Source organism: Falco cherrug, chromosome 6 (assembly GCF_023634085.1).
Source record: "Falco cherrug isolate bFalChe1 chromosome 6, bFalChe1.pri, whole genome shotgun sequence".
NCBI lineage: Eukaryota > Metazoa > Chordata > Aves > Falconiformes > Falconidae > Falco > Falco cherrug.
Genome location: NC_073702.1, coordinates 81,006,066 through 81,031,827, shown reverse-complemented (window position 1 = coordinate 81,031,827; position 25,762 = coordinate 81,006,066). Strand labels below are relative to the sequence as shown.

Below are 25,762 nucleotides of genomic sequence, written 5' to 3'. Positions count from 1 at the left end.
TACCGATGCTGCTAGCTTTAACAAATGCTTATTTTAACTGTTCAGAAATGCAATTTTATGGATGTTAAGCAGGTCTTATAATCAGAAAATTCAAGTGTGATCTTAAGATTTGCCATAGAAGATGGAACTAGAGCCTTTTTATTTGTGGTGACATCAACCTTTAATGTGCCTAGCCAGCTGTGCAATTCATTTCATAGAAACTGGTGGTATAATTAGCTCTTTTCATACTTTGCAGTTATATTATAGCATACTGTAAAAAATAACAAAATGGTCTTTGAATGGCACAAATTCAGTAATTTATATGAAAATAAATATTTTACTATTTAACTTGAGGGGGGTCTTTTTTTATTTGTTTTCTTGTTGTTAAGATTGGAGACAAAAGTTGTTCAAGCCACTCAAGCAGCAACACCCTATCCAGTAACACGTCCAGCAACAGTGATGAAAAACACTTTGGTTCTGGAGATCTGATGGATCCTGAGCTGCTTGGATTAACATATATAAAGGGAGCTTCTACTGACAGTGGAATTGATACAGCTCCCTGCATGCCTGCTCCTCTTCTGGCCCCTTTGCACCTTGCTGGCAACAGGTCTGGAGTACATTGTCGTACCGAGCAGTGGGCTGAGTCTTCTGAAACTCCTGGGCCAGATGATGATCCATCTAAAATCTATGCTGTTCATAGCTATGCCTCTGCTATTTCTACCAGTCATACAGCTGAAGGGAGTATGGGAGACCTAAGTGAAATCTCTTCTCATTCCAGGTATGTTTTTCTTACAGATTAGGGATTATGGAGTATAGATTAACATACAGATAACTTTTTCATTGTTGTTATTCTGTTTAGTTTTCTTTGAAAGTGCACTTAACTGATCTTGATATTTTTTTGTTGTTGTATTTAAACTGCTATATGAGCAATTTTCAAGCAGGTTTTGATGAGTCTGCATAAAAAAACATAGCTAGCCCTACTCCCAGATCTGATGGGGACTTTATATCTGACCTTGTGTACATTGCTTAGCTTTATAAAATTGGGAAAAATCCCTGAGTAAAAGGGAAGTTTGCACCTGGACGTGCATACTTTATTTAAAGTTCACATACTTTATTTATTTTTTTTTAAGTACAGTGTAACAAATTACCTGGAAGTTGATACTGAGGGAAATTAGAAAAATTGCAATGGGCAATATTTACATACAGTGGTGGGCAATTTTTACATATAGTGAAACTGCATTGAAAACATCCTGCCTAATTTACATTATCGCAATGTATGCTTTATGATTTTTTTTTTGTTGAACTGAATTTCTGACTGATTATCAGCTCTTTTTTTTGTTACCAGTGGAATGTGAGCATGGTACATCTGTTGTAAAGCAAACTTTGAAAGTTCACTTTTACAGCTGGTTGCCTTTATCTCCCAATTCCCATTTTATGGTGACTTTGAAGCTGAAGCTTTGGTCTATGTATTAAGGTTTTTACTCTGTAAAGAAGAAAACTGTTCTTTTTTTCCCTCTGATTTTCCTGTTTTCAATGTCAAACAGTACAGGAAAATAACCAAGTAGTATCTTGTATCCTCATTTCTTTATATGCTTGACATGAGTGCGTTAGTCTTGTATACTTACTCTGACTTCTAGATTACTTTTTTCACAAGTTATAGAAGATAATATAGACTACTGTATAGACTATTGTGAAAATTAGGTAAATGCTGTCACATTAAGCTTTCACTACCCCATGATAATGCAGAAGCTCCAGATTTACTCTGCTTTGTGTGTGTTGGGATTTAATTTTATATATTGAGATTTCTAAAGCACTACAAATAAGCTCTGTGTTTCTAGAACTTCATTATAATGAGCTGAAATAGATTTCTAATGTCTAGAATGTGTATTCTCAGCACTTGTGTGACAGCTGCCATATTTAAATTGCCAGGCAGCCATTAAGTTATCTGCTGTTCACTTCTATGGAATAAAAATTTTATGGATTCGTTAATTTTATTTTTTTAAAAAAAAGGCATATAGATTTTAAATTACTCTACCTAGACATTTCCAAAATAGAAATTACTGTTGAGATGATGACTCACTTTAGGGTTGCCCAATTCCACTTTGGCAGTAGTAATATTTTCAAACAATCACCTTCTGATTTGTGTGCCAAATCCTTTTGCTATAGGAAAATGTCAGGCTTATGCGGTCCAACTGTTTTATTTAAACTTAGCTTGCATATCCTTTAAATTACATTGGAGTGGTAAAAATTTTGCAGTTGGGCTTAATAGCTGACATCACCTGTACAGCACTCAGAGGCATACATCATTAAAAAGTATCTCATTTTGTAGCTGTGATGCTGCAACGCTGACGTGTTCCAATAGAGTAGACATAAGAAAGTTGAGTTAACATATAAGTGTGCTGAATCTTATATATCTGCTGAATCCTCTATATCTTTTCCAACTGGTCAAGCACTGAGTTTGTATTTCTTCATAATCTGTAATAATGAAATTCTGTCACTGAGGCATTCATTCACAATTATTTTACAAATGTTAAAATGGTAACATTGTTATTCAGTGGCTGAACGGTGTGGAACTTAAGGAACAAGCATACAGACTCAGAGAATGCCATGATCTATGAATGCAATATTTCTTTATTAAAATTGTATGCTGTTTACTGAATAGCTGAAGTGCCATGCACAGGAAAGATGTTGGTTGGTTGAAAGATTCTGGCCTGATTCTCTAACATCATCAGATAAAGAACCTCCTGAATAAAATAGTACTATGGTGACCAAGTAAGATTTAAAGAATTAAACTGGATCTCAGACTACAAGACTGACTTAAGCTATGCACAGCATTGTGCCTCACATCTCTGTTATTAATGGTTTTATCTCTCCTATTTTATATTAATTATGTTCATGAATTATCAAATACCTTTATGTGACTGTAGCTGTAACAGCTTAGCCTCATTATGTTTAGTTTTGCTTTGCTTCTTACATAGAACATCTTTTGGATCCTAAAAATCCTACTTGTTCTAACCATTGCATTGAATTCATCATCTAAACCCAGGCTTTTATAGGCATTTTTTTTCTTCACTTCAGAAATATTCCCATATTTAAAACCTACAGAATGAGGTTGGATGCTCAATTTTTCTTAATCTTAGTTACAAATAGAAGTCTAGAATCCTCTGGATAATGTCCCCGCTGTAAATCTGATGTTCGTTTCATCTTCAGATTTCAACTTTTCATAACTGAATTATTTTCTTCACCACATCTTTACATAATTTATTTGCATATTTGCAAGGATAGCAAGCAAAACAGCTTTAAACATCACCTGCGATATTTTCTTCCCCAAAAAACTTGTCATCTTGTTTCTGCTTTTTGGAGAGGAAGAGGGAGGAGAGTAGGGAAAATAAATTAGGTTGAAGATTAAATGCACGTACTACCTGTGATCAAAATTATTAAACCATTGCCTTGATTCAACTTTCTTCCACAGCAGGCATTTTAATTTGGTCTGTGTGATCTATGCAGGGGCATTGCTTGTATTTGACTCTCGTGAACAGCAAAGCAGCCATGTCTGTTACACTTTCAGCAATACCTTCTGGTCCTCTGTGAATTAATCCAATGTGCTTGGGATTAGATTAAAAAATAGCACTGTGTTTGGTATTTATAAACCGACAACGAAAGTTAGGAGCTGCAGCTTCAGCTTCCAGCCTCTGATTTTGGGCAAGGCACTTCATTTCTGAATGCTTTGCTTGCTTCACCTCCAAGATGAAAAGAAGAAATTTATTCCTCAAGGAAGTGTTTGCTTTAGTTCATTTTAAATCATTTTGAGAGTCTTCAGTAAAAGGTTTCATTAGTGCCTACCAGTGCTATTATTCATAATAAAAGAGGCTATTAAAATTATACAGAAAACTGGTTTTGTTGAACTGAAATTTACTTCATTTAATATTAAATTCTCAATGGTACTGAATGAAAGACACAGCTTAAACTGGCATGAACTGGCAAAATTAGCATGAAGTGGAAAAGCATATAAGTTTTATAATTAGAGAGATATTTCAGGTAATTCCCGATGTAGTTCTTGAAGTAAATGGAATTATGCCATTAATAATGTGTGTGTAAATATTTACTTAAAATTGCACACACAAATTCTGTATATATGTCTTGGACGTAGTCTTTTTTTCTAATTTTAATTCCTATCAGTTTGCATTAGCATTTCATCAATTTGAATTATATACATGTTTTAGAAATTCATCACAACTCTGTTCTTGAAGAGATTTGATTTATACACTGCTGCTATGTAGAAAATCACTGTACCAATATTGCCACCTTGATTTTAACCTTGAGAAAAACTTAACATTAAGAATGATAGCTGCATGCCAGGTGAAGGATTTCCGATTTGTTTGGTATAGCAGATTAAATTTTTGCTTCTGTGCGTTTTCTTTAATTTTTCAGTGGGTCACATCATTCAGGAAGCCCATCAACACATTGCTCTAAAAAGAGTGGCTCCCTAGATACCTCCAAAGTCTACATAGTGTCACAGAATAGTAGTCAACAGATTACTGGGTCAGTTTCAAAATCCTACCACAGACAAGGAGCAGTGAGTAAATACGTCATTGGATGGAAAAAATCAGAAGGAAGTCCTACACCTGAAGAATCTGAAGTTCCTGAGTGCCACGAGTAAGAGCTCTGTTTAACTTTGTTGGGGGAAGAAGGGTAATGAAAATAAATTCTAAAACAGAATAGAAAAATGAAAAAAATACATTCAGTGTCGCTTCTAAATGTAGCTTTATATATCAAAGGTACAAAAAAAAAAAAAGACAGTAACTGCACAGGATACTGTTTTCTTCTGTATTCTATCCAGCTGCATCTTTTTTTTACCATGTGTCAAATGAAACAAGCTGACAGAAATTTCTGGAAGTGTGTGTAGGCAAGAACATATGGCTATGTCAGACATTCCGAATTTCCACATTGAATCTTTAGGAATCAATTGGGAAGCCACAATTTTATTAATGTCTTAAAGACCTTTTCTACAAATCTTCAGGAACTTTATGTAGTTTAAAAGAGCTTACTTCCTGGTGGTTCGGTATTAAAACTTACTACCTTGTTGCCTGTTACATCGGCTAATATATTACAGGTGAGAGAGATGACCATAAATGTATCAGTCATCTATGGTAGATAATTTTTTTAAATTAGTGCCAGCTCAGGGTATTTTAGTGGTTCTTTGGTATGTTTTTCTGACTTTGTTTTTAATGAACAAGTACAAACTGGTAATTAGGACCCCACAAGAAAAAGATTAAGTGTGGATATATCTGACCCGCTCTTTGCGAGACTCTACAAAATGTGGAGGCTTCAATAAAATAAAATAAATTAAAAAACCAACATAAAACTGTATTTTTCTAGCAAATAACAGACAAAAATATTCAGAACAGTTCTAATGAACAACTATATGTACAGCTTAACACAGAACAGCTCATGAGAAATGTGTTCTTAGTTGGAAGAAAAAGGCTTGCACTCCAGGAAAAGATGCAGTATCTCAAATATAGAGATGATACTTTCCCACTGCTGCAGCAGTAATAGGCAATGTTTGAATCTGCTGTTTAAAACCAACCTTTAAATTCCTGTTATCTTCAAAATTGTCTTCTCAGATAATCTCGTTGCTTTCTTTTTGGTGCATAAGCCGTTCAGTTCTATCCGTCAATATATCATAGGCAGCCCTATATATCTTGATAAATTGACAAGATGACATGCAGTACTTGATTTTCAAGTGTTTAATATGGGATTACGCTGTGTTTAATGGGAACAGGTTATTTACAAAAAACATCTCATATTGGATCTATGTGCCTATTTATGGCAAGACTCATGCTTAAACTTACAAGCTAGTATATACATGCATGAAATCTGAGCCTGAAGTTAAACTTTTAAATTCCTAATTTTCAAAAGTAGATGATTTTATTACCTTCCTGTCCTGGTTATTTCTGTTTCTTTGTGTTACTGTACTGGTGATTTCATTTCCCTCCCTCGCCCACCTGCCCACCCTCCCCCAGTGTTTTACTTGCTTAAATTGTTCAGTTTTAATAGTATTTACACTTAAAAAGTGATAACTTAATTGATTCCCACAAGGTTTTGCATTTTGAGGTTGAACTGCTGAAACAATTTCTCTTTATTTTGAATAGATCCCTTAAAACAAAATTGCATAATGAATCATAGCATTTAGACTGAAACCACAGCAATTTTAGAAGAGTGTCTTCAAGAGCTAGTTCTATTTAAGAAATATTAATTGAATATGGCAGCACTTCATCTATCAGAAAATATTTTCAGATTTTCCCATGGCATACAGCATTGCTTCACCTCTTCCTTTCTAGGAAAGCTTTCTGTACATCACAGAGAGGAAATCTCTCTCTGAGGATAATTATGTTGAAATAAAATAACATCTCTAATTAGCAATGATGATGAAAAATCAGGTCAATTGCTGAATGTTGTGCCACTATAGGATATAATTCACTGAGAATTACACTTTACTGTAGCAAAGCTTGTTTCCTCTCTGCTGAAGACAGTCGCTGATTATGCTGCACTTGGCAATAAGTAATGGCTTCAAGCATATGTTCTGTGTGATTGGGAATCTCTCGTTCCTTCGACTACATTTCCAGAGTAAACCTGTTAAAATTCTTTCTCCTTTCTCACTGGAAGGAAGCTGAAAGATAATAATTCAGTTTGACAGTCCTTTGTTGGCTGTAAATACACTTTTATATGTTGATAATTAAGGAAGACAGCTGTTTTATTTATCTAAAGAGCTTTATGAAATTGCTGATAATAAAACACACTTGGCACATGGCACAATCGATTGCCAATACACTTCAAAGATTGCCATTGAGGACCGTAATAATTTTGCCGGATTGTGAAGCTGGATACAATATCACACTATAAAATACTGATTTTCTTATTTGCTAAGGAAGTAGAAGTTAAAATATTTTGTGATGAACTGTTGGAAACGTTGATATAAATACAGCTTTAACAATAGAGAAGTGTGGTGTGTAAAAAAGATAGGCAAGCTAGGAGAAACAACGGTTACACTTTTTAAATATTATGGTTTCAAATTCCTAAAATGGATTTTTCAGTGGTTTAAGAACTTCATTTTGGATCCACAAACAGTTTCATAAATACAAAGTGATTGAAAAAATGTTCTAAATAAGAGTGTGCTGTGTCAGGAGGTAATTCAAACAACTTTTACTTTGTGACAGAAGATAAATGCAGTCTTTCAAACCCAAGAGCGCTATTGCTTCTCTTGCTAAAAACACCAATTGTCTCAACAGAGTGTATGATGATATTGATGCTGTGTCTGCATCGAGTCCACTCCAAACTTCCGTGAGGAATGCCATTGTTGAAAGCCAACAAGTCTTGTCCAAAGAAGATTTTCTGAAGTTGATGCTGCCAGACAGCCTCTCTATGGAGGAGGGGAGAAGAAAGGTTAGCTACTTTCTTCAGCTCTGTGTATCTCAGACACAGTTACCTTAGAAATGAATTTCTGGTATTTGCAAAATTGCTAGAGAAGGCAGTATCGTTTTGTACGAGCTAAATATGTTCCATGGGGATGCTGTAAATACTGACCATAAGGCACAAAGTGTCATTTCCCACAATATGGAAATAATATCTAGTTTGGTGATTTTGTATGAAATACAGTGTTTGCTTAAGCATGTCTTTGCTTAGCTTGAGCAGAGGCAGATGCAGGTTGAGCGACTTAATCAAATTTGAAAAGTTAGAAGTAACATTTTCAAGGTTAGATGCTTAAATTTATACACCTCACATGATATTAGGGCATATGAATAAAATTAGCCTGCTTTCCCCTGCCCTGTAATACTCAGCACCAAAAATTCTGTTTGAAGTCTGAATCACAGTTTCATGTAGGTACCAGTGGCAACTGCTCAAAAGGCATAATTGTCAGTGCTAGCGGAGAGCATACATCTAATCTTTATAGTATGAAGACAATCAGTAAAATTTACAAAAGTAAAATCAGTAAAAGTTCACAAAACGTGGGTAGAGAGCTTAAAATTTACTACTCCCCAAAGTGTAAATGGTTCTGAATTCTGTGCTTAATGTGGCATAAAGCACAAAGCAATTAAATTACTCAAGATAATTGTTACACCTCAATATTAACTCAATGCTCTCTTAACCCACTGTGTTTATACAACGCGCTAAATAGCATAATCATCATGTCTGAACAAAAGTAACACATGGGAATCCTCAAAGTGGAGAGTTGAATTTAAAATTCAAATCATATATATTTTTTAATGTGCAGTATGCTAAGTATGCATTGTATGGGTTTGAATTTTCGTGAGTAATGTCCTAGAGGGTTTTATGATTTATGATTGATACAATAATTAGTTTTTAGTAATGATTTCAAGAGCTACCAATGTTTCTGGCTACCTATAATAAGAAACAAGGAGTGAGGAGGTGTGGCCGTCCTGAGATAAATTGCTGCTGTCCCCTTTTCCTCCAAAGACACCCAAAGGAAAACTAAGTGAGAGAGACCATGGTCCCTGACTCGCAGGGGATACCCAGCCGTAGGCCCTGGCAGTGTACAGTCTTTGATTGCACCTTCACAGAGGGAAGTGATCTTGGTATAGATGAGTCTGTGGCCTTTGGCCACAAAGCCAGAAAGGCATTTTCTCAATATGTAAGATTCTACAGAATCAAATCACATGTTTGGTTTGGTTTTACTTTGTTCGCAGATCAGGGACTAAATGAGCCCTCTAGGTAATGTTTATTTTTATCGCATCCTGAAAGGAAGCTCTGTAAAGCTCCAACAATTAACATTCAACATGTTTGGATAGCTAGTGAACAACCTTTATAGATAGAAGATGCAATATAAGGTTGAGGAAACTTGAGTAACAGTCAAGAGCTGCAGCAGGATACTTGCTGGGAATCTTGAGTGCAGGAGAGAGAATCAGAGACCCTTTGGTTCAGAGGGTGAAATCTTTTAACTCTTTGCCCAGTGTGGTCCCTAATTAGGCTCTGGGTCTTTTGATACTCTTTAGCCAAAGCTCATAGAAGGATACCATACATCTGTTCATTTAAGGATGCTGTGTATGTCCTCTATCCATTCATTTAGGGATGCTGCTTATGTCTATTGTTGTGATGAATTTACATTAAATATTAAATTTTAAATAAAATGTGTTAAAATAAAGTACTGGATGATATTTAGTCCCGTGGCCCATATCTGTCTCAGGCAAATCACTAGAACCGATGTAGTATTTTGATGCTTTCCTAGTTGAGAATCTAAATATCCCCCTCAATTTTCTCTGTGATGTAGTTAAGCATTTTAACAATTGAGCATGTTATAAATTGTCATCAAGACAGGTGCTTTCCTGAAATAGCACTATGAAATGTATTTAAGTATTTTGTAAAGACTGTCTTGTGGCATTGAGTGTTTCTTTGTATTCCTTTTAGACGTGTTCAACAGTGAGCAAGTTTTGTAAGAAATATAGCCGTGAAGATATCTTTAATTCTATGCTGTATTCACTGTTTTCAAAAGCTACTGCTTTCCAGCATACATTCTGCGTAGGGAGTGTGTAACTCATAATTAATTACAAAGAAAACAGAACGGGACATGAAACAGCTGTATGCAGGACAAACCAGTTAAAATAATTAAGGCAATAACTGACCTTTGAAGAATAACTGGATTTGAAGTGCTGAAGAACGATTTATGAAGTGCAATGGCCCAGTTTTACAATGCAGTAACATCTTGTTTTACTGTAGATATATGGGTTGTGGTTTAAGTAACTTTTTGAAATGCATGAAGAGTTTTTGCTGGACTCTATTATCCTCTTTTCTAAGCCTCTTTTGTGATATCTGGAGAGATGCAGTGTCTCAAGTCACTTTTATCATCCAATGGATTATATGGCAGCATATATCAGTTCAGAATGTTTAACATTAAAGCATAGTCATTTCAAATTACAGTCAAACAGTTCTATACATAGTCTTGAATAAATGTTGCCAGAGTTGGTAACCTTGTATATGTTTCTGGAAAACATTGCTGTCATAAGCCTATGGAGATTTCATTTAGCATTACAGAATTAATAATAAAACTACACAGTGTCTGATTAATTCATGGTGAAATGTTCCTAAATATCAGGAGGAAGTATGAAAATCTGATTCGGTAACTCTTTTGAGGCCCCAGTAGTTCTGATATGGTGGAACAAATCTCTGTTCTTCTGTATTAGCTGAAGAATTCCAGAGTGCCTCCCTAGAAAAAAACTCCCAAGAACTGATGATGGGATATGATCATGTGAATTATCTTAACCAGTAATATATGTTTGTATATCTTTGTATTTTGATGTTTAGTTTTCATTTTATGGAAACCTTTCTCCACGGAGGACACTTTATCGTACCTTATCTGATGAGAGTATATGTAGCAATCGAAGAGGATCTTCATACGCTAGCTCTCGGAGTTCAATGCTGGACCAGGCCTTGCCAAATGATATCTTGTTCAGTACTACTCCACCATATCACAGCACGTTGCCTCCCAGAATGAGCCTGACTCCTGGAATGGGAAATCTGAGAAGTAAGTGATTGTTGCTGTCATTGCTGAGTTTGGAATATTTGTAATAAACTCAAATAAATCACCAGACAGTAAGTTAGATTCCACTTTTAAGGTGAAATTATGAAATGTCAAATCAGTGTTCTAGTTATCCCAGTAAAAGAATATTTGGTCAGCAGTACGTGTGTATGCTTGCCTTATGATCAATTCAGATTTATCACGTTTGGAGACAGCATTCACTTCTGAAAAAATTTTCATGAGACCAGTGATAGGCAACAAACATTTGTCTGAAGATATTTCTTACCATTTTCTTTTCCTGTGGTGACCTAATTAAGCCAAGTTGGCCTGGTTTATTTTTAATATTTGTGTTTGTTTATTTATTATGTCCATTGAAATTACAGAAATATTCACAAATATATTCAAAAAAATAGCTAAACAGGACAGCTTCTATTTACATGATTCTTTTGGTAACATCTTAAAAGGAAATGTGCAGTAATTGTCGTCATCATCTCCAATTTCCAAACTGAATTTGCTGATACTTTTTTTTTAACATGTTAGTAAAACTTTTGCCAATAACACTTCATTTTTAATAACAGAAAAAGAGTAGTCTGGGTTGCTAAGTTAAAACTATTTTTGAAGGTGTCTTTATTTGTGAGGTCTTCATAAGCAAGATCGATATTATATGCTTATCTTGCAATAATTTTAATATGAAGTGATGAACTAAAAAGTTTGTAGTAGTTACTTTGAAAAAATGTAATTAATACTATGAAAATTACAAAAGGAAAAAAGAGGGAAATTGTGAAAAACACACTTATATACCGCAGCCCAAATCTACACAGCCAGATACATATATTTAGCCTATATATCCTTATTTATATACTTATAATGGTGAATTGGTTTTTTCAACAATGCTAAATTTCTTCACTTCTCAATTATTTTAGGCTGACCTACAGGGGATACCCAGTCTAGGGGGGGAAAAAGGCACTTTTAGTTAGCTGCTTTTAATATTGCATCACAGCTGACAACAATTTGGAAAAATAGTAGAGCACTTGTGGACTCTGAAGTCCATAGTTAAGAAGCTGTGGGTGGATTTCTGGAAAGCGTTAAGGACTTTTGTAGTCACATGTCCAGAGAGAATGCAGATAGATGGCTTAAAATAAATGGTAATAAAAAGGGCTCTGTCACTCATCGTATCCTTCAGGAACTAGCAGTCACTTGCTAAGTTTTGGAAGTAAACCTTACATACAAAACACTTTTCTAGTTATAGTGGCCCCAGTTATGGGACTGAGTTTTAGTCACTAACCACTGACTGGTTTTAAAGTGGTATCAAAAGCAAGTGCTAAATGCCTTTTCAGATGGGAATGCATGTTTGGTGTACCTTTTGCCATTCTAAAAATATTCTTCTATCACAGTGAAACTCTACTATAAATTTAACATGAAAAGATCCTTTGTTTTTCCTGATAGAGAATGAAGACCCATTTTGTTTCATTTGAGACTAATTCGGTAGATTTTGTGGTCTATGAAGGAGCTGTGTATGTAATCAGGCAACCTGGTTGTGTTTTTCTTTTACTATGTTAGGCCTGTTTCTAGAACCATCTCTTGTGAAGATAAATGTGCAATGGGAGCAAACCTTCAGGATGCTTTTATTCTGGAGATTGACACAAGGCAATTAATTGTGTACGTTCGAGCTGTACATTGCTCCTCCAGCAGAGAAATTTCAGTGTTCCATGTATTAGTTCTGTCTTAGACACCTGATTTTCCATTCTTGCTGCTTCTGAGATACAGGAAGTTATTTATACACACAGCTGGGAAAAAAACATGAAACTAGTATCCTGTCAGTCAAAATGAAGCTGTTTTTTGATATGCAAGGCAGTTCATGTATTTCCAAATACAACCTCTATTTTCTGCATCTGATTTTTTATTATAAGTATCTTTCAAAGTCAGCAATATAGGATCTTTTATGATGGCTGTTTCAAAGAAGATTTAATTGGTTATCTGTAATTACACTCTGAAAACAAACACATCATGACTTGCCCAACTTTGTTTTCAAAATAAGACTAGTCATTATCTCCATATAAGAAACTGACTTTGGCTCTTGTTAGAAAGGTTTTTGCAATCAGTACATAGCAGGTATTTACATTCTATAGCAGTGATGTGAGGGATTTCTTTTTCATTTATAATTTTAGCTTGAGGCTGTAGTTTCAGATATCAAGATTTTTAGCTGTCGTGGTAGTGTCTTTTGTAAAATACATATGTTTGTGATCTTAAAACATTTTAGTTTTACTGATACTTAATGTTTACAGAAATCAGTGGAAATAGCGTGGTTTTGGCTGGAATTAATTTTAGAAAGATGCATTCTTGCATGTTATTACCCAGCATGTGGTACATGAAATATTGTGGCAGCACCATGTCTCCTGAGACCCCTCTAGCAAGGAAAAGAGTGTGATTAATAGGTAAGCAAGGCAGCACCAAACCAAAGCATAATAGGCAACCTGAAGGGTTTCATTTACTAGGAAATCAGTATTATTAGACAGAACGACCGTGCAAAGATGGAAGCAGAAACTTCAACTGTGTGCCATGTTGGCAGCAGAAAGGACATGAGAAAATGAAGCTATAGGATTTTTTGATTATTTTATCACTGGCAGAAGTGAAGTGAAAGAAGGGTTGCTCTCAGTAAAGCCTGAAATGCAAGCTCTGACAGTTGAATGCTGTTGATTGCACACAGTACACAAATGTAGAAAGATTTATTTCTTTTTTTAACTTAAACCACAAGGGAGAACTCGTGTAGCTGAGAACTCTGGAATTTTACCTTGGGGACATCAAAAATTCCCAACTGAGACAGTGCTGTTGGCGTTGAATGATTCTAGCATACCATACAGGTACAAATCTATCCCTAACTTGTAAATTCATGGCAGCTGAGCTAGCAGCAAAAGAATGAAAACAACGAGAAACACTGATACAGAACTAGTGTACTAACACAAGCTGGAAACGTAGGAAGACACATGGAAGCAGTCTGACTGACATTGCAGGCACCATAGTCCACTCCTATTATGAAAGACAAAAAGAAAGAGGCAAGAAAAATAACGTTCCTGTGCTGTGAGGAAAGGAGCAAGGTGCATGATACCTGCAGTGAAAAGGGTCTTAAGGAAGGGAATATTTTGCAATGATACACTAACATTCTGAAAGTTCTCAGGTCATACATGCTGTAGTGGAAAATCTAACAGAAGTGCAACTGAGGCTGGAGAGCTGGTGGAGAGGAACCTCGTGGGGTTCAGCACAGGCAAGAGCAGGGTCCTGCCCCTGGGGAGGAGCAGCCCCACGCACCGGTACGGGCTGGGGCTGACCTGCCGGGGGGCAGCTCTGCGGAGGGGACCTGGGGGTTCTGGTGGGCAGCAAGTTGCCCGTGAGCCAGCAGTGAGCCCTGGTGGCCAAGGGGCCAGCGGGACCCCGGGGTGCGTGAGGGGGAGCGTGGCCAGCAGGGGCAGGGAGGTGATCCTGCCCCTCGGCTCTGCCCTGGGGAGGCCCCATCTAAAGTGCTGTGACTTCCCAGTTCCAGAGAGACGGGGAACTACTGGAGAGGGTCCAGCGAAGGGCTGCAAAGACGATGAGGGGACTGGAGCATCTCCCGTCTGAGGAGAGGCTGAGGGAGCTGGGCCTGTTCAGCCTGGAGAGGAGAAGGCTGAGGGGGATCTTACCAATGTCTACAAAGATCTCAAGGGCGGGTGTCAGGAGGATGGGGCCAGGCTCCTTGCAGTGGAGCCCAGCGACAGGACAAGGGGCAATGGGCACAAGCTGAAACACGAGTTCCACCAGAATATGAAGAAGAACTTCTTTACCTTGAGGGTGCCAGAGCACTGGAGCAGGCTGCCCAGAGAGGCTGTGGAGTCCCTACCTGGACACAATAATGTGCAACCTGCTCTGGGTGAACCTGCTTTAGCAGGCTGTTGGACTAGACAATCTCCAGAGGCCCCTTCCAACCGTGACCATCCTGTGATTGTGTGATAGATCTGCAACTATGTTGCTAGACAGAAGTCTGTCTTAAAACCGGCTTACTACCAGCGTTTGCTTCAATCCAAAACTAACCTCATTGATAAGAAGCAGTATTAAAATGGAAGAGCGTCACTGTATATTGATGTACAACGCGAACAATTTGGAAACCAGTTTTTCAGTAAGCAAATAAAGGCTGTTGAATAAATAATACATGCAACCAAAGGAGTACATATGTTGTCCATTACAGACTCTCACACAGCAAATAGTTCACCGTACCAGAACATTGGACAATCTTCAGTAATAAAAGGGAGGGGATAAGTAGTTACCGGGAGCATGTGTCCACTATTCTAACAGTAATGTGAACTTATGCCCATGAGGAAGTTACCAGCAGGCTGGCATCTTTGGAAGGAGACTTTGGCCATACCTAGGCAATACTGAAGAATGGAAGGGTTCAACAGGCAGAAGCTGTTGTTTAAGAGGACCGTAGAGATATAATTGCTGATTGCAGGAAAGAACATGGAGCAGACACTGGGATTTATGTCTGCATATGATTTGATGTGTTCCTTCAGCTGCAGCATCTTTTGAGATAATCTACTTGTTAAACGACGTGTCTAGTTTGAGCACAGTAAGTGAGGAGTACTTAGCAGATATTTTTTCATGATCTACAGTCCTTGAATAAAAGCAACAGTTTCAACTGAAGAAGGATACTTGTCTTGGAAGTAGAAAAGGTCTTAAGTCAGGTGAATCTTCTTTCTGTATAACTAATTACTCTCTGAATACAGAGGTATGTAGGACCAATGACAGTTAATTTATGGAGCTCTGTTGGAAACCAAACTGACCACATAATTCTGGTGAAAGTAAGAACTCTTCAAAATGCTTTATGCTTCTATGTATCAATAATCAAAATAAAAATTATAAGTTTAGGAAATGCAATAACTGAAAGGATCAGAAATCACAAGATCAATGATTTTGTGCCAAAAGGAGTACAGCAAATAAAGTGATCTTTAAAACTGAAAGGTAACACAAATTGTTTCCTCAAAGGAAATAAGGGATGAATCTGTGTTGCTTCAAAATCATTCTTGTGGGCAATGAAGATAGTGGCCTACAAGATGAGACATATCCTCCTGGACACACAAAGGTGGGCATGCTCAAGTGTAACTTGCCACCTTTGCACAAATCAAAAAGGAAGACAAGAGGCAGCGGCAGCTGCTGATGTGGCAGTCATACAGAGAAAAAGTGGAGACAACAGTGAGGTAAGAGGAGCAGGGGAGACATGGAAATACAGGAGGCTAGAAATAATTCATCTCACCGAGAGCGTTCCTGAAATACAAACAATGTTCTCTGAATTCTCTGAAATTCAAAAGCACAAACAGGCTTGTATCGTTAGAGCTCCTTTTTCTTTTTTTTTTTTTTTTTCCTTTGGCCCTCCCGCCTTGTGCAAGAACACATAATTTATATCTTGAAAATGAATAATTCTGTGATGGCATACTCATGCCTGTTCAGTTATTCTGCTTATAATTTCATCCATCAGCATGAGCAGTTGCATTTTCAGAGCTATCAATATTCAAACCTCTACTCTGGCAAGCTTTCCGCCGTTGTGTTGCTCTGTCAGGGCTTATGCAGGACTGAATAGGATCCACCCTAGGGTGAGCTGAGGTTCTTACAAAGACTGCGTAATGAAGGATGACTGCTGGTGAATATATCACTCTTGCACTTTAATTTGGAAAGCCAGCCGAATCACACTGGGAGCAGGCATCTTTCTGACAGGTCTCCCAGTCAGCCTCTCTAGGCTGATCACACAAAAGCAAGGGCTGTCCCTCAGGGCTTGCCTGGTGGTCTAAGAACCAAAAGCTGACTTGCCAGTCTTTCACATAAGGCTTTCTGTCTGTTTGCCACAACAGGGATGTATAAAATATTCGTACTTGTATAAATAAGTTTCTTATGATTCCCAGGTCTTATACAAAAGTTCAGAGACTGCTCTGATGTGGAGCTTCCAATGTATTTGCGCACCAGATGACCTTAGATAAGATTTTATGTATATTTATAAGGAACTGAAACTGAAATCTTAGTACAGATGTATGAGTAGCATATATTCGTATATTACATTTTCCATTTCATATAACATCCACTTTTGCATACAAGAGTGGGTACTGTGAAAGACATTTCTACAAAGGTTTTGTCAAGCCATTTCCAACTGTAATCTAACAGTACTGCATCTTTCATGTAAGTGGTAGAACAAGATAAATTCCACAGTAAACAGGATTTCTACCTCTTCTGCATTGTTTTTGCTTTGTGGGACTCCTAATTTTTGGCAGAGGATTGCAAACCTCCTTCACTTTCCTGTTCCTGATTTTTTAATTTTTAATTTTCTTTAAACAAGCTTTCTGCAAAGAATATGATATGCTCTATATCATTGCTCCGTAAAGTAGAATGCTCTGTAGCAGGCCAGAAATCTTCAGTTCAAATGAATTTTGGTTCTTTTTCATCAGTGTCAGGACAATGACAACATCCCATTTTCTTAAACTATAATTTGTCTTCCACTTGTATATGTGCATTTTTTTCTTTTGTTGATTTTTGTGTTTGGAGTTTTCCTGGCAAAAATGTTCCTCATAAATATTATAGTCTGAGTCACTGGAATAACTAGATGGGAATTTCCTTCTGAAATATTTGAGGAAACATTACTATTTTGACCTTTTTGTTTAATAGAAGTAGATACGTCTGAAGTAAAACTTCTTTTTTCCTAGATGTACTATATAATAAAATTACAATATTGTATCCCTAGCTTTATAGCTAAGATGAAATTTTATTATAAATGATGTATTTGGTTTATGTTCAGTTTTAAGAACCTCTGCGTGCCTGTTCAGTGGTATTCACTTTGATGTGTTCACATTGATCAGAGTGAAGATGGCTATGGGTAGATAAGGAAAATGTAAAACTATTTAAGATAATTATGAAAACTAACATCTCCTCTACTAAGATGTATTTTTATGGTGCCTTTCTAAAAGACTGCATAACTGAAAGCTGTGTTTGAACTAACTTTATAGTGTATACATTTCAACTAATATATGGTCTATCTACAGTATTCAATGTGTTACAGAGCACTTTCGAGCTTAGAGTTCACCAGCTAAGTCTTACGTCCTCGATATACAGCTACAAATATTAAACTAATAGGGCAATATTTAGATTGTGACAGTGAGATTTGGATATAGGCTAGAATTTACAAATACATTAAAAGAAAAGCAGGTGATATTGTTTACAATTCTGGAGCTGAACTATTTAAGTTTCAGAGCAAAACTCTGCATGTCAATATCTCATATGTTGTTTCACAGCCTTCTAAAAATACAGCTTTATGAATCTAGCAACTTTCCTGCTTAGTGCTCAGGTTTACTATGGTATGCTTTAAGAATGGATGCTGCCTGCTCACACAGCATTCACATGAAAATGTGAAGAACATATCATGTGAAAAGTGGCACAAAAAAATCTTCAGAAACCCTTCCCATCTTATTCTGCTGAAGTTTAAAAATTGTTCCACCCATAAGAAGCATTGAACAGGAAAAGACAGAAACAAGAGAAATGAAGATAAGCACCCTTTGCTTATACCTTTTCTTTACAGTTCATTATAATAGCGTCACAATTAATTGTACATCATTGTTATAGGAAGACTAATTATTGTGTTTATTGTTTAGATGAATTCTGGTTCTCAGATGGGTCCTTATCTGATAAAGCCAAATTCAATGATCCTGGCCTGATGCCCCTGCCAGACACTGCCACAGGGCTAGACTGGTCCCACCTGGTAGATGCTGCACGAGCGTTTGAAGGTAACAGGAAAATTTGAATAAAGATCAATGTTCAGTACACAAACTTTTTTTTTTTTTTTTTAAATATATATTGTATAGCTACATTTTGAATTACAAAAATTCGGTGTTTGCCTCTGTAGCCCTTTAGTTCTTTTGGCAGTATCATTTCTCAGCGTGGAAAATTGTCACTGAAAACGTGGGGTATTCATGATGCTTTCAGTATCTATCTTAGATAAATTCATCCATTTAGGCGCCTTCTGTATCCTTCTGTAATCGACTGAAAAAATCAGGTGCTTTGAAGGAGGGATTCAAAGCACTTAAGTTAGATGTTTAAAATGAAACGGGGAGTAACACTTCCCTGGGTTTATTGTGTTGTGTTTATAAACTTGTAAGTGTAGTCCAAATGATGTTGCCATCCCTCACAGTTTTCATCATAAGGCCTTGAAAAGCAGCAAAAATGTACGCAATATTTTCCAGTAGCAGAACTTGAGGCGCAGGATATAGGCCAGGTTTGCATTATTAAATTTAGAAGACCAGCCTAACTAAGAAAAAACCTCATTTGCCTGTCTGAGAGCTAAATCTACATATAATGTATAAACACAGAAAGGTGGATATTGGTTTGAGTGTGTATATGAATATGTACAGCTGAATGTGTCAGTGTTTTTTTGTTTCTGAGGGGTGTTTTAGTTAGGTCACTGTGCTGTCCTAAAATTTCCAACAGTTCTTAACTGGTGTTGCTCTCATTAGCGAATGTATGGCAGGTCTAAGGTATCTGTGCATAAGGATGGCATTAACACAGTCATTGTGTAAGATACAGGTCTTAACTTCTTGAGGAGAACGGGTAGTGAAGTTAGTGATGAGATGTTCCTCTATTTTTTCAACTAAAAGCCACATGGGTGTCAGTTTTCTGGAACCTGATTCCTTCCCTAAGTATGAAGTGATTAAATTTCAATTTGATCAAAAGCTTTTCAGAACTACTACTATAATAATACAAATGGCATTTTTAAAAGCCCAAACCAACAGTGATCATGAACAATCTGAAGTACTGGGTTGTTTCTTAACCTGATTCAGTGTATGTGCATTCGTCACTGTTCAGTACTACTCAAACACACCTGTTGTAGCTGGCAGGCAGGGCTGTGACACTGAGAATCTGACAAACGTTCCCATGCATTTCTTATGTTTGATTGCTCAGGGAACATCCTGCAATTTGTTATTGACATCTTAAATTAACTGAAAACAGATTTGGATCGGTATATGACTAATTCTGTAACTTTGTACTTGAAGAGTATTTTTACATGCTAGTAAAAAATTTCAGTTCAGCTGACTGAAATGTCATTCTGTACCAGTTATCTCCTGTATTTTTAGCTTGCTTTGAAAACGTCAATAGTTTTTCATTATTTTTACTACTTAATATCATGATGAAATTTATTTCACTTTGGTATGTGCTATGTGAATGTAATTACCATTTTAATTTGAGAGAGAGAGGTAGAACAACATAACTGTCCACAGTGCTCTATCCTAGGGAGGAGGAGTGTTCACTTCTTGGGTTTTAATTGTAGAAATCTTAGATGTATCTGTAGATAATGCAGAAGAACTCATGGTCTGAGTTCCTAGATAGAAACTTTCTATTGTTTGGGGTTTTTTTAATTATTGTAAGAATTTGAGTAATAAATAATAATCTAGTTTTGTATGAAGGACTGTAATTCTTTTCTGTTTAGGACTCTAAAATAAAGACATCTGTGTATATGTTAAATGATTTATAAAATGTTTTGACTAAATTCATAGTACTGCAATTTGAAATTTTTACGAGCAATAGAATTTTTAAGCCCTTGTTCAACTTTCTCTATCCTGTGTCTTGCAATTTGAAAATCATTTTAAAAAAGAGTAACTGATAGGCATGTCACAAAAAAGTCACTGGGAGGGAATGTGTTTGATAGGAATTAGCAGATACAGTTTCCTTATGTATTTTAATGTTGTTGACTTAGGAGCTGCTTCAACTTACTCTGTAAAAATTGCTCGGAATTAGCTGGTTTGCATTCTATCAATGTGAAAAAGACAGTGGGTGATTCTAAAGGTTGTCCACCTCTGAATATAAACCTACTTTGATCCTTTCATTAAACTGGGTGGAAACGTGATCACACTGTATATAGGACCATCTCAAAAAAACCCAAACCAACCCGCCCACCCAAACCTTCAAAGAAAAAGGATGCATACGATGGATAGGACTTTCATAATACTGATTTAAGAAATTGATGTTAAGAGTTGTTCTCTAGTTTGGCTTTGCCAGCCTGATATATCAAAGTTGTATTCTGTTCTAGCTCCTAGATACAAGACTTAATTTTAGGTTTTTCTTTGTACAAGGTCTTTTTTTAATTAGAATTTAGGTTTATTAGAATTACCAATCTGATTCCAAAGTCAGGGTTTTCCCCCTGTGATCTCTGTAGATTGTATGTTGACAACTTACATATTCTGACGACTTCCATGTCCAAAATCTGGGCCTCACAGTCCTTCATCTGTCTGTTTTAAATGCAGTTATATCTTGATTAATGTTAAATATACCCTTTTTAGGTGCTTATAATGTTGGCATTAATTGGATTAAGAATTAAATATAGTAGCAAGGTTTTTGCGACCATCATCTATACTCAGAGTTTACTCATGGGTGTAACAAGAACAGTGGTCTCATTTTGAGCTTCCCCCTCTACCCCCAAATGAATAGTTAACTAGGTTGTTTATTAATTAGTTACTAGCTTTTATCCAACTGAAGGCTTGGTCCTGTGGCCCATGAGGGTGGAGTAAGCCATTACTTGTTTTTTTAAATTGAAGGCATGATGATAACGCTTTTCACTTTGTGAGGATTTCATTTTCCACTGCTTTTGCTTGCAAGAGCTTGTGTGGGAAACTGAATATTTACTCCAAACTTTCCCTGAAAATTCTCTGTTATTGCTAAGACAGGTGTTCACAGCGCAATGGAGAGCTGTGCAGGCATCAACTCCATGGGCTCCAGCAAGTACATCAGTCAGGGGTTTTGCTCGAGCTGTGTCTGTTGGGATCTGCATCCATAAGCTGGAGCACATTGCAACTTCAAGTCTTCACACTGCCTTCCTTTCCAGGACAGAGTTTTGACTGTGCCGTTTATCCAGAGATCATCTTTATGGATGCATGACATGGATGCAGTCAGTAGCAAGGGGTATCCTTCCATTTCTTTCACACATGGGTAGGCTACTTCCAGTTCCCGTCTTTTATTTTAGTGGGAGCTGCAGAGGGACAGCACAACCAGGAAGCAGGTGACGTGCTAAAAGTATGTGGCTGTATGGTTTTTTTTCATCCGTTCCGGAAGTAAACAATAAAAAAACAGACAGAGCTGCATGTGACTGTATAGCAAAAGCAGTAGGGTTTTAGGGAGGGCAGTTGGGTTGAAAAAGGAGAAGTTAAAAAAGCAAAAGCAAGCAAGGAAGCATGTTGAACTGAGTAAAGGTAAATATATGGGGGTGTTGTGGAATAAATTTGAAAGCCAAATTAGAAGAAAAACAAAGAAATCTCAGAAAACAATATGGGATAAGGGAGAGAATGTATTTTTTTAATTATCTTTTTGTGTTATCCCTCCTATAGATCTCCAAGTTAGGGAAGAAGGACTGGGTTTCAACCTCTGTATTATGTTACTGATGGCTAATTTTGGATCTTTTCCATGTTTTGGGGAACAAAAGGAGAAACCTTTCTAGATGTCCATATCTGTTTCTGTCATTACAAAAGAGTATTGACACAAACATAAATATTGATTATTATTATAAATAGAGAATTTTTGCTACTTTAAATGAGGGTTATTGTGCTTTAAAAAAAAGCTGTTTAGCATTTGGTAAATCATATTGTGGGCATTAATAGCATAAGAAAGCCCCTCTGATGTCTCTGATTTAGTTCATTAAAATAGGTGGTTTCAACTTCTGGGTTTTTTTCCAGGCTATTTCTATGAATGTCTACTACTGCCAGTCGGAATGCAGTATTTTTTAATGCTTGTTTATCTTTGCAGAAACATCTGTGCTGCTATAATTAATATTATAAAATCTTTATCGCTTAATGCGAGTAATGCTACACATAACATAATGAGAAAGAATTGAAGCAGTCAGCATGGCAGATAATTATTTTAACCAAATTAGTATGTTAGAGTGCTAGAAAAAGAGAAAAATATTAGGTTAACATTTGGTCATTTCTAGTGCATGCGTGTGTAACTTTTTTTTTCTTCAGTGCATATGTCAGTGTATGTTTGTGGGTAGATATGACCTCAATTATAAGAGAGCAGCTTTATGCACTATATTCATTTTAGCCTTTTCTTCTCTCTGGTACATCAAAACTGGCTGGAGTTATTTCTGCCTGTTAGTGGTCTAGTACAATGAAAATCCAGATTCAAATTCTTAGTGGTTACAACTGTACAATTCTATTACTTTAGAGTGAGACATGAATTTTGTCTTATCTTTGGTCTTGCTAAGTCAACTGTTGATTAAACTTTTTATATAAACACCAATATATTTTCGCAAATAGTTTTCCATGTGTGGGTCCTGTGGGGTTTGGCAAGGATGTCCCAGAGAAAAATAAAGAGCTCTGAGATTTACATATTATTTTCTTCTGTTTAGTATGTACATATCACTTGAATTGAATAGGAGGTGTCCCTGTAGTTTGGAGGAAGCAGAACCTGTGTCTACAGCATCATAGTCAGAAATACACTTGTTTTTTCTTTTGAAAAGTTAGCTGTTAGTGAAAGCATCTTTGATTTCATTTTCATGAATATAGAGTCAAGACAGTTCTGTTAAAAACAAATAAACCAAAAATCAGTGGGAAGATTTTGGTCTTTGAAGCACAAGTTCAACCTTCACCACAACTCACCTAAACCAGTTTTGATTTAAAAAGTAAGTTGGTGAAACTATTGCTAAGTGTGAATACTTAGAGGGATATCAGTGAGATTTGCTGTAGTTACTGAAAACAAAGATGTGTCTTTAAAAGTACTTGACAAGTCTTCAAAGGCAAAATAGTTTCCTAGTCTAGGATTTTATTGATGTACTAGTTATTGCAGAGTTTTATGGTGTCACTAATGAGTTCAGAGAATGATTTTGACACTAACCTGGCTTTTGATAATTAAGGAACTACCTCTTTGAAGAGCAACACAGAAATTTACGTAGTATGTGATATGATTGGAAACTTCTGGGTATTAGCAATCATGTAGTGACTTTATTCCTCACCTGATGAATGTGAGAATATGGTTTCATATTTTATAAAGATATGAATATTGGAAAAATATGTTTAAGTTGTGCTAGGATAATATAAAAGGTTTAACAATGAATTTCTTATTCTAAGTTTTAATACTATTTTTAAATTATGTGGAGATTAAATTCATTAGGGATTACACAAGGAAGGAAAAAATCAATCCACACAATACACTTCAGGTTTTAAAATTTTTGTTGCGGGTTGAAATAATAGGAAAATATTTTCATATATTTTGTTTAAATATGGCATCACGTGATTTCATTAAAGCTGCATGTACCTGGTTTTGCAACTGCTTTTATCCATCAAGAAAGAGATGCCTTCAAATACTGCTGGGGACATCAAATAACAAAACATTTTCTCAACTGACAAAATAAACCAGACAAGTGGCCATTCTCTTTAATTAAGTTTAGTTGGCAGAGGGAGAAAAATGCAGATATTTTTATATATATATACACATATATATATATATATATATATAAAAACAGTAGAATTGCCTCTGAGACACAACGTTACCTGTCATGTATTGTTTGCCGTAGGTAAAATAGCAACAGCATAACATTTGTTGCTGGCTGTTCTCTTCTATGAAGTGGTAACAAAAGTGTGAACAGTGTAAAGGTGAAATCAATAATTAGATATGTAGTTCCAACTGATCGCTTACACGGTCTCGTGTCTGGCCCACAGGCTGTGTTTGGGCTGGGAGAGTAGTTTTAATTTACCTGTACTAATTAAATCTATGCAACTTAATAAGTTTCAGCTCTGTAAATGAGGTCATTGATTATGTGTTGAAAATTATATTCTTACCTTATTGTCAGCACATATGAAAAAGTTATGTTTATATTTGCTGATATTGATCGCTCGTCAGAAATAGAGATAAAAGGAAGGGGAAACGGGCTGTGGTCTTTAAAATGGGACAAAAAATGACATGCAACTTTTCTTCATTATCTTATGGAATTAATTCTCAATCTTTGCTATTCCTTAAAACTATTCATTTAAAGAATCCCTTTAAAGAGCTTTTTAGGGATTTCCTGTGTTTGTTTGGTAGAACTTTTAGACCAAAATCTCCTTCCTAGTTGAAACGATCTGGTCTGTGTTCGCTGTTGGGGTGCATAGGGCCTGGAGGGTTGGCTTTGTGTGTGGCACACCAAGCTGTCATGCTGTGTTGCAACACTGGGTGTTACTGTGAAGAGGCACGGGGCATGACACCTCATGCTGGCCTGGAACGTTGGTGGTGTGTCAAAATGGTGTTGCGAAGCCGAGAGCGAGAGCCAGCATGAGCGGGAGCATCCCGCTGTGTGCGCTGTACGTGAGGGCCACAGCCGCGCCAGCAGAGATGGACTCTCTTGTTCATAGGAACATTCTAAATCTTATTCCAGGTTTTGACTCAGATGAAGAATTTGGGCCGTTCTGTCATCACACGCCGTTTCTAGGTGATGGTCTGGGCTTGATGGCTTTTGCCTTTTTTAAACTTTCTTTACTATTTCCTATGTTTGCACGTTTGCATGATGATGCAAGCTTCGGGCTTGTGGGGTGGTAGAGCAAGGGGAGAAAGGGCAAGGCAGGCATGTTATTGCCAGAATTTATTACAAGCCTACAGAATGGATTTTGTTTGACAGAAATAAGTTAAATCAATCTCCACAGAATATGGATTTTTATTTTTTTTAAGAAGACAAATTAAATCCTAATGAATGCATCATTTACTCCTGTTCTGTGCAATGATGATCTGCATGGCATACTTCTATTATGTGGTGACTGATGTATTTTGGCAACCACACTGTATATCCATAGGTAATTACATCTGTGCTTGTTAGATTGTGTTCTAGTGGAATCCAATGTAGATAACAGTGTGCCTTAGTAATATATATAACAAAAACTCAATTGATAAAAATAGTGTGAATTTATTGTTTTTCAAGTATGCAGATTACCATGAGGTTCTGCAAATGCTTGAGACAGTAAAACAGTGTGAAATGAACAGTGCAGATTTCTGAGGAATCCAATGGCTTTAAGTCCATGGGAAATGCAAACCTTTTCAATGAATTATTATTGTCATTGGTTGTGGCCCTGAATTCTCAAATGTTTTTCTGCGGATTTCATCAAAACCAATTTACTGTTCATATCAGCATTAACTGGTCCAAACAAATCTATCTTACTCTGCTGATAGACACAAAAAATTGCTTTGGGGTTGCCTTTGGATGCAGATGTGGGGAAGCCAACTAGTTGGAATATACTTTAC

The 25,762-nt window shown here is 36.5% G+C and overlaps 1 protein-coding gene across 8 annotated transcripts in view; it reads left to right on the top strand.

Annotated features, from left to right (window-relative positions):
• SIPA1L2 (signal induced proliferation associated 1 like 2) overlaps positions 1–25,762 on the top strand; it is a 152,158-nt gene that overhangs the window by 122,313 nt on the left and 4,083 nt on the right. For 5 of the 8 annotated variants that reach the window (XM_055714156.1, XM_055714155.1, XM_055714159.1 and 2 more), the window contains 6 exons: positions 369–757; positions 4,411–4,635; positions 7,269–7,422; positions 10,297–10,516; positions 18,169–18,300; positions 24,906–24,959. In XM_055714156.1, coding sequence (XP_055570131.1) covers positions 369–757; positions 4,411–4,635; positions 7,269–7,422; positions 10,297–10,516; positions 18,169–18,300; positions 24,906–24,959 — 1,174 coding nt within the window. The remainder of the gene's footprint in view (positions 1–368; positions 758–4,410; positions 4,636–7,268; positions 7,423–10,296; positions 10,517–18,168; positions 18,301–24,905; positions 24,960–25,762) is intronic. The other 3 variants (XM_055714158.1, XM_055714161.1, XM_055714162.1) reach the window with 2 other exon arrangements.